The sequence below is a fragment of the Sminthopsis crassicaudata genome, chromosome 1 (assembly GCF_048593235.1).
Source record: "Sminthopsis crassicaudata isolate SCR6 chromosome 1, ASM4859323v1, whole genome shotgun sequence".
NCBI lineage: Eukaryota > Metazoa > Chordata > Mammalia > Dasyuromorphia > Dasyuridae > Sminthopsis > Sminthopsis crassicaudata.
Window position 1 is genome coordinate 534,454,966 of NC_133617.1, and position 10,529 is coordinate 534,465,494.

The 10,529-nt window shown below is 36.1% G+C and overlaps 1 protein-coding gene across 1 annotated transcript in view; it reads right to left on the reverse strand.

The window, feature by feature from the left end:
* Positions 1 to 10,529, reverse strand: part of LOC141550846 (uncharacterized) — a 153,030-nt gene that overhangs the window by 24,343 nt on the left and 118,158 nt on the right. The window contains exons 8-9 of the mRNA XM_074281919.1: positions 4,310 to 4,467; positions 2,687 to 2,729 (exon numbers count right to left, since the gene is read on the reverse strand). Of these exons, the coding sequence (XP_074138020.1) occupies positions 2,687 to 2,729; positions 4,310 to 4,467 (201 nt within the window). The remainder of the gene's footprint in view (positions 1 to 2,686; positions 2,730 to 4,309; positions 4,468 to 10,529) is intronic.

The window sequence follows — 10,529 nt, forward strand, 5'->3', positions numbered from 1 at the left end:
ACCTTCCATTTGTACAAAGGAAACCAAATAGTTAGGGCTGTGTTGGAGTCAGCTCTAACAGGCTAATTGTGAAATTTTTAGTGTAAACATTTATACCTAAGAAACTGATACAAATCAAGGCTTGATTTACTATTTTGTTGATTGTTTTGACCCAAGAACATATGAATAATTTAAATTTTAAAAGCTCTACGTATACATTTTTTCTCCCAGAGGGAGTATAGTTATACATACACACACACACACACACACACACACACACACACACACACACATATATTTATCGGCACCTCATTGTATCGCTTTTTAAATATTGTTTGACTTCAGTAAGAATAGAGTAGAACATTCTAGGAATAAAGTCATTACTAGAAGAGAGGAAAAGAGGCCTGGGGGCTGGAAACTAAAGATAACAACAACAACTGGAATTTAAACAATGCTTTAAGCTTTGTTTCTTACATCCATTATCTCATTTCACCTTCACAATACCCCCAGAAACAATGCAACAGATTGGGAAGAATGACACTCATTCAATTCCAAAATTCCTTATTCTGATTCCAACTCAAACTGCACCCAGTCCCCATCAAGAGCTGCCTCCCACTTCCAGCCATAAAGTGAGCCAACTTAGGGTTCAGTCCTTGCAGAGGACCTAATATGCCATACCAAGGAACCTCTCTCTCTCTAGTATAAGCTGCAACCCTCTGCCTGCTGGAATGATATTCTCTTTCAGCGTTACCCTCTCTTTATCCTCACCTATTTCCCTAACAAGATTTTATATCTCTGTTGGGATTTCTCCATTAGAGACTACTTCTCTGTCAGACCTTGCCACTAAGGAATTCAGTCTTTCTATCCATGCATAGCAAAGGCTGACTTCCCAATGCCAATAATAAACTTCTTTTTACCAGTCTAGCTTTTTGGTTCATAAATTCCTTTAGGACCTCTATGCTGCCAGTAGAGGTTCCCACAACTTCCTGCTCTGCCCAGATTCCTCTGAGAATCTCGGGGAGTCAAATCTCTTCATTTGGTTCCCTGAACCCTGAACCTGCCACTAAGCTCATCATTTGGTTCCCTGACCTCCACTAACCCCTAATCTCATCACTTGTACATTTTATCCAAATAGAGTACATATTCCAAAACACTAAAGCTCATCAGGGTGATGTGCTGGAAATATATTAGAATATCGAATGATGAAATCGTTGTGCCACAGTTCCCTTTTATTGTCCTGACTCAGTATCCATAATTGTCCTACCTCAATCCTCCTGGTTGCAACACCACCCTTCCCTCCTAATCATTAGAACTGATATAATTTAGGGCTGGTTATGCTAAGATTATAAATTATAAATGTTTTATCCAGATAAGGAGAAAGGCCTTCTGTCTTAGATATCATGACCCCAGCCCTTCCCTACTTATCAAAATGACTGATGCTTCCCCCAACCCTGCCAGAACCAGATTGATAGTCCATCCCCCTCTCGGTACTCTGACTTTACCCTTGTATCAGTCTACCTGAGCTTGGAGCTACGTGTGTATATATGTCATTGAGAACTCACATTCACTGTTGGATTCTTGGAGACAATAGTCTCATTCAGCCCTGGGACCAAACCATGGATCCATTTGGTCCCAGCACAATCTCTCCCTCTCAAGTAAAATATTAAAAACTCCCTAATCCCTATCTTGCCTCAGTTTCTCTGGCATTGCAAAATGAAGCAGATTTTCATGTAAATTTTTTAAAAATGAAGGTTATAGGATTCTGGGCAGTTAATTCAACTACAAACCTCCAAAACCTTCTTGAAAACTAGAAAACATGTATGTAGGGCAAAATTTTTAATGGAAGAAACTACTTATCCCAAAGCTTTCTGCTAATAATGTTGTGTGTGTTTTTAAAACCATTTTAAAAGTTTTTTTTTTCCCCCTAGAAAATTAAAAATCCCCATTAGGACTTGTTCAGTTTCATATCCAAAGCAGAATAATTATAGATAATGATAAATGAGAGCTCTTCCCTCTGAAATCTAATAAGTATAAAACACTTATTTTAGTTCAAAATGCAACAATGCACATGGGAAGCCATCACCAAAACTCTCTCAGGAACTTAAATAGCAATCCTGACTTCTGGTTGTTTTTCTATCTTTTGGTTTACAGGTCAAATGCAATTACAACACTGTTCTAATGTTGGAGAGGGAGTTTGGGAGGAAATAAGGATCTGAAACAGATGGACTAAGAACAGAAAGCCTGAAAGTCTAAGAGGCTCCCCCGGGCTTATTATATCAAAACCCTATTGCTAACAGGGTTACTCTAAATAGCTCTTGGACATTTGTCTGGAAGCCTCTGTGAGGATAATCCATACTTTTTCATTAGGAGGGAGAATGGGAGTTGGTCCAATGTACTTAGCATGAGGGACTGCCATTCCACACTTTTCAGCAGATACATCCAGGTACAACACTAATATGAAAAGAGAACTTCAGGAAGGCAATTCCCCTACAGAATCTGTTGACCTACCATTTTCTTTCAAATCTTTTATAATAATGTCATTAGGCCACAAAGTTGATTACATGATATGTCAGTGAATTTTCTTTTTGTACTTCCCCCAAAACAAAACAAACAAACAAAAAAAAAACTACCAAACAGCAACAACAACAACAACAACACAAAAAACAATAACAAAATAAGGGCTGAGATAGTTGTCAGAAACTATTACCTGACAGACAGGATGTGCAGCTTTGTTCATTGCTTCCAGCCACCTGAAACAGAATAAGACAAAGCAGTTTTTCTTTAAAAGTATCAAGTAAAATTTTCTACTAGTCTTACAACAATACATCACTGTGGCAAAAAAAAAAAAAAAAAAAGTGATCATGGATTTTTTTCTTTTTTGACTTTTACAAAAATTTTCACTTTATTTTCAGATATGCATTATTTCTCCCCTTTTGTTCCTGTCTTCTCTGCCCTTTATATTTAGAAAGTAAGCAAAAAAGCAAAACAAAGCAAAATAATCTATTACAAATGTACACCATCAAAACAAATCCCTGCACTGGACTGTCTCTCTACCTCTCTGTCTCACTGAGTGGAAGTAGATAGCATGTTTCATCACGGGAGTCCCTTTGTACTGTGATTGTAACTACAGGTTCTTAAAGACAATAGCAATAGGGTTTATGCTTTGCCAGGTTGCACAAAGTTAGAATGCCTCTGAGTATTCTTATAGGGACATATACATGTGTATATGTAATAAGGTCAGGGTGGATGGGCCTAGTCACAAGTGATGAGTTTTTTAATTTTTTAATTTTTGTTTTTTTCCCTCATCCACAGTATTTCAAGGACAAAGTGTATAAGGGATTATAATTGGTATCCATGTGGAGGCCCTTCAAACTGAAAAAAAATTATGATTGCTGCAACTATGTAATGAAGTTGAAGAATTCTGTTAATTTGCTGAAATCCATTGTTCAAATAGAATAAGTGTTTCACTTAATGAAAGGAGAGCTTGAGTTAAGTTTTGAAAGAAACTAGGGATTGTATAAATGTGAGGTTGAGAGGGAAAGCATTCTAGGCATAGGGAACATCTAGGGCAAAGGCACACAGATAGGAAACCCTAATGGGTGAGAAACATCTGTAAGTTGGGATGGTCAGTCTGTGCAGGGAACACAGTAATGGATTTAAAAAGACAAGAAAGGAGCATGTTGTGAAGAGCTCTGGCTGCTAAACAAAAGAGCTTATATCTGAATCTAAAGATAGTAGGAAGTCATTGCAGTTTATTGGAGGAAGCCATTGGAATTTATTGGGTAAAGTGGTGACATGGCAGATGCATACTTTAGGAAAATCACTTAGGCAGCTGTTTGGAGGATAAATTGGAGTGCTGAGTCAGGAAGTCCAATTAGAAAGCTGATACAATAGTCCAGACAGAGGTGATAAGGGCTTAAACTGGGCAAAAGCATTAGTTCTATTGAATGAGATTTAAAGAATATGAGCCAGCAAGTCATTATCATTTAAAAAAAAATATCCTGAAAGAAAAAAAGGGGAAAGATTATAGTACACAAATTGCCATATCTTATATTGGGACAAGTTTCCTACTTCTTATAATTCTATTATTCTCTTTATTTCCAATCTCCTGAATGGACACAAACACACACACATCAGGAGCTGAGGAGAGAGAGAGACAGAGACACAGCCAGAGAAGAGAAATTGTGGCAGAGACAGACAGAGGCACAGAGGAACAGAGACAGACACAACCAGAGATTGAAAAAGACAGAAAAGATAGAGACAGAGAAAAGAGAGAGAGAGAAGAGAGATTCAGACAAAGAGAAATGAATGAGTAAAATGAATTGATTACCTTTTCATTTCTTGGTTTGAGGTGGCACAGAGGCAAAAAGTTCTGGTTCCAGATTGGGGCACACATTTAAACACAAATGGTTTGCCCAAGCTACTGTCAATTCCAACTTCTGCACCTTCTAACTTTGTTACTTCTAGTGGCCGACATTTTCCTTCCTCCTGTAATCAATACAGCAAAAATGAAGTAGCAGGATTTGTTGTTATTCAGTCATTTCAGTTATGTCTGACTCTTCATGACCCATTTGGGGTTTTCTTGGGAAAGATACTGGAGTTCACCATTTCCTTCTCCAGCTCATTTTACAGATGAGGAAACTGATGTAAACAGAGTAAACCGACTTGACCCAATGGATTTGAACTTAACTCTAACTCTAGGCCATGTATTTATTCTATTCACTGTTATCACCTAGCCAACCTGAGTAGCAGAATACTTTGAAGTTAAGAAATTAAGAATCAAGGAAACATAAAATCACAGAATTTCAGACCTGGAAAGAACTTCAGAGCTAACTAGTCTAACCTGAAAATTTTGACTCCTACTAAGCTGAAAAGGGACTCCCATTGTGAAATTTCCACTAAGTAGTCAATAGTTTTTGCTGAAAGGCTTCAATTGACAGGGAGGTCATTACCTCCCAAGGTTGTCCATTCACCTTTTAACTTTACAGGTTTTTCCTTTTATATTAAGCCTAAATTTGTCAGTAGATAAATCAATCACATCTCCCTATATTTATCTGTAACATAGGGGGATTGAACTTAGCTTTCTCTGAGAAACATATAAAGGGCCATTTTGTGATACTATTATTTAAATACTTTCTTTCTAGAAAAAATAGAACATTAAAGGTTGTCTTAATAGTCTAATATGAATTGTACAAACTAAGGTACTATAAATAGTTAATATTTATTTTTATTTCAATTCAAATTCAATAACCTGGCCATCTTTTCTGGTATACATTTTATATTTTCTTTTGCAAGTCTATATCAACAAGAGTCCTTAGAAGGAAAGTATAAAAATTTTAGAATGTAGAATGTCTATTGCTTATGTATCCAAGGATATTTCATACACATGATCTAATTATGTTTAAATATATATATATATATATTATAACCATGATATATATGATGTTTATAAATAGAGTATAATATTTCAATGAAGCTATTTTAACAATAGGCAAGATTCTTCTAGTACTTGTGGTCTTCAGTTCATCAATTGGTTACATTTCAAAAATTCATTTGTAAGTCAATTGTTTGTAACAAAGTTTTCTCCATAGAATTAATATCATGCATGCTGTTTAGGAACCCAAAATACCCTACAATCATTTAACTCTTAATATTAATGTTTCCAATTAAAATAGTTGTTAGGAACTATTTTTACAACTTATTGCAACATATACATTATTGAAAACACATAATGTTGCCATAATCATTTCTAATATATATCTATATCTATATCTATATCTATATCTATATCTATATCTATATCTATATCTATATCTATATCTATATCTATATCTATATCTATACACATACTGCTTTGTATTTTATTGAACATTTAAGGATCAGCAACCTTGCTAGATAGAGAACTATAGTGGAAAAGATACCTAACTCAGAAAATCTTATGTAAGTATTGCTTGAGGTAAGCTAGTTCATTTCTTAGGGATTTAGTAATCACATTTGTAAATGAGAGGATTAGGCTCAATTATCTCTAAGGATTCTTGCAGTTATGAAAGTCAATGTTTTTGAAGCCATTATTTACCCTTGTAGAATTAGCTATAAGATTGTTCAAAGAACTTTAAGTTAGGAATTGGGAGACCTGGGTTAGATTTATAACTCAGTCACTTAAAGACTGCATGACTTTGGGCAAGTCATTTCAGGAAAAAAGGTAGGGAAGAAGCATTTTTAAGCATAAACTATGTGCCAGGTGACTTCATAATAACCCTGTGAGGAGGTGCTATTATGACCACCCTATTGTACAATTGAGGAAACTGAGGCAGAGAGGTTGTAAGCTTGGCTGCAAATCTTGATAAAATTATTGGACATCTGGGAAAGGAAGTATTGATCACCAAGAGCCAATCTGGCTTCATAAAGAACAGATCCCATCAGATTTTTTCTTTCAACCTTTGTTCCAAGAGAAGGTTTGCTGGTTAAGTAAAAGTAAAGAAAGTAAATTGCATCTATAAAACTTTTGTTTAAAAAAAAATCAGATTTTGCTAGATTAATCTAACTCTAGACCATGCATTCTATTTATTGTATCTCCTGAGCGTGATACTTTGAAGTTAAGAAATTAAGAATCAAGGAAACATAAAATCACAGAATTTCAGACCTGGAAAGAACTTCAGAGATAACTAGTTTAACCTGGGTTACTGGTTTGGTCAATCAGGTGATAGCTATAACTAGAATTCATCCAGATTTTAACAATGCATTTATCACAATATCTTTTGCTATTCTTGCCTAGCCCATTTATCTTCAATTTTAATTTGTGTAATAAAATTAACATACATTTGAAATGACTTTTTTTTGTTTTATGAAGTGCCACTGCTTGTGATATTCTACACTCCTCCCTATGATTTTACAAATTGTTTTCTTTTCTAGATTGCTTATGGGATATGGTAGCCAAAGGCAACTCCAAAGTCATCTTGAAAAAAATGGTTCATATCAACAATGATGTTTCCTCCATTATTTGGCTTGCTGTGGTTGTGAACATTTTAATAACTGCTTGTTTAGCGCCTTTCTCTAGTGTTGAATACTGTACACATTTGGTTTATACAAAATATATACAACATAGGTAGAAGGTAATCTGAATTAGAAGCATGAATAAAAGGAAAGACTGAAGGAAGAAAGCATTTATTAAAAATTACTATGTGTCAGGTACTATGCTTGGGCTATAGATAAAAATAGTGGGTCGTTATCCTTTGTTCTTGAAGAGGACCAAAATGACATCACTATGCTAGAATCGAGTTACAGTGTATTGTACTGTGGCTGATCAGCTTGGTAGAAAGCTCTACCAATGTCATGAAGAAATAGCCCATATGAACATTTGGTCTGGATTCTCTAACTTTGCACATCTCCTGTTTCTTTTGAACTACTACAATTCTGCTTAACTCATAGAGCATAGAACCTTCTCTGAAAAAGGACACCATATTGGGTGGTCCTGGACCAGTGTCTCCCATGTCATGCAATCAGTTCTAAAGTTAAGTGAAACCTTGAGAGTTTCTTCATATTCTTTTTTTTTTTCCTGACCACCACAGAAGTACTTGCTCCGTGTGAGTTCTCCATTGGAGTTGTGCTCTTGGCAGCAGAGTTTGAATATTTGGCAGTTTAGTTTGAGAAAGGACTTCAATTTCTGGTGCCTTATCCTGCCACATGATCTTCAGAGTCTTCCTTAGACAATTCAAATGGAAGCACTTAGTTTCCTGGGGTGATGCAGAAATATTGTCCAAATTTCACAGACATACAACAGTGAGGTCAGCACAATGGTTATAATAAACCTTAATTTTGGTAGTCAGTCTAATAGCTCTTCTCTTCCACATTTTCCTATAGAACCTCTCAAACAATGAGCTAGCTCTGGCAATATATGTATCAATCTCATTATCAATGTGTACATCCCTGGAAAGTATACTGCCAAGGAAAGCAAACTTATCCAGAGCATTCAAAACTTTTCCATTTGCTGTAACTTGTAGTTTCATTGTTGATGGAGTACCTGTGTTTTCTGGGTGTTAATTGTTAGGTCAAAATTAGCACAAGCAGCAGAGAATTGATCCATACTTTGTTGCATCTTATATCTGCAAACAAAAAAGTCACACACCAACATTTCTTCCACTTTAGTTTTGGTGTGTAGCCTTTTCAAGTAGAAGAATTTATCATCAGTAAGGTAGCTGACTTTGATATGATGTTTGTCCTCATTGTAGGAGTTTGACAACATGGCTGAAAATATCATGCTAAAAAGCATGGGAGCAAGTACACATCCTTATATTATTCCATTGGTGACTGGCAAAAGGCAAGAGTATTGTCCATTATTTGAAACCCGGGCAAACGTGCCATCGTGAAATTGATGTATAACACTGAGTTTTTTCTGGGCAATGAAATTTTGGCATAATTTTCTATAAGTCCTTGTGAATGACAGTATCAAAGGCCTTGGTCATATCCATAAACACTGTTTACAGACCTCTGTTCTGTTTGTGGCATTTCTCCTGTAGTTGTCAGGCAGCAAATACCATATCAACTGTTCCTTGGCCCTTCCTGAGGCCACACTGGCTCTCAGGTAGATTACTACCTTCCAAGTGAAGGGTCAGCCTATTAAGGATATTAATAAGAATCCTGCCAGCAATGTCTAAGAGAGATTCCCCCTTCCTACCTCATTATCAGAGGACAAGCTATTCCCTTTACCTTTATAGAGATGAACAATGAAGACATTCTTGAACTCCTGGGGAATAACCCCCTCTTGCCTTGTAACCCAGAAAATTTCAGTCAGCTTTTGTATGAGCAATGGATCTATACACACATACACATTTAAAATTTGCTGCTGAAGTATAATCAGTACCAGGTGCTTTGCAACACAATAGGAGCTCAATGATATTCAAGATCTTGTATTGCTTCTTCTGACCAGCATGTCAGTGATTTTTTATGAGTTCTCTGTAAAATAGTCTTTTGACAAATACACATTTGATATTTGAATAATACAGCCAGCCCAGTGGAATTGTGTAAAACTGTAGTAGAATTTGAATGCTTGCCAGTTTAGCTCGAGAAAGAACATCAGTGTCTCATACCTTATTATTTTACCAGGTGATCTTCAGAATCTTCCTACGACAATTCAAATGGATATTGTCCAGGAAATATATAAATGGAAAATAAATTGAAATCATTGTGTAGCAGGAGTGAGAAATAAAAAAGGGAAAGCCAAAGGAGGTACCTATGGAATTTTCAAGGACCTCAAAGAAGCAAGAAAACCTTTAGTGTCCTGAGTAGGTCCTTTTAAGAAGATTTACAAGAGGACTTAAACAAGAATTGCATAGGATGAGAAGGCTTAAATGGAGAGTGTATCCATGATGAAATCATTGATCCATTGAAATATTGAAATGTTGTGCATGGATATGCATAGATGCTCAGCAGAAAAGAGCAATTCAAAGTTTTTGCCTGCTTGAGGGGTGTGTGTGTGTGTGTGTGTGTGTGTGTGTGTGTGTGTGTGTGTGTGTAGCACATGGAATGCAGTCATTTTGAGGATTAAACCTAGTGTTTGGCATGTAAAGAAGAAATCTTTTAGGCCTTCCCCACCCTATAAGTATCCTGTGTCCATCAACCAAAATGTTTAACCATTGATAGAATAATAGTTCTATACTTTGGAGGGAAATTCTTTTCAGAATCAGCAATGAAATCTATGGAATCAAGACTAAGCAGCCAGTCTTACTTTCAGAGACCTCTCAGGTTCTCTGGAACCTGGAAAGAGATTTTGGGATTTTTCCTGTTCAGATAAATGCTATGAATTTAAGAATTCTGCAAATGGTTTACTTATCTGATTATACTTTATATCAGGAAAATAATGTATTTACCAGTAGTGAATTCACTCTGGCTTAACCTCATGAAGTCATGCTGGTTATTCCTGGTCTTCCAGGTTCTAGGACACAATGAGAGGTTTTAGGTTTTTCTCTTTTCTATTGCCATTGGCTCAACTCCACACTATTGGATGCCATTGAGTAGCTGCCCATTTCCATTTAACCACCCAACATCAATTAGTCTTCACAAAAAAGTATTTTCTTCACAGATATAACAAATCACATTCTTTTCTCTGTATCAACTTGTTTTTAGAAGGGTGATAAACTCATTTTTAGTATAATTCATACATCATGTTCCCACAAAATTATGTCCACGAGTGATATTGCTGCTGGATGAGTCTGTCATTGCTACTGTTGGACTGGATTCTGAAAATTATTTTTTTGTTCCTGAGATCAATGATGCTATCTATACAAACTTCAAAGGCAGACACTAAAATGTCACAATATTATAGCACTGCTCCAGACTTTTTGAGATTCACAGCATCAGAGGCTCCATATCTTTCACTTAGACAGAAAAGAACAAACACAGAGGCCAAGAATCCAGGTCCTTTATTTGGCCACAAAGTCTTAAATTGGGAGTAGTCAAGGACACTCTCCTCATAACTTAGTTGGAATGCTCCATGATTCTACAAGAGAATGAAGTTAGAATGTACACTTTCTCCAGCAGAATCACTCAATCCC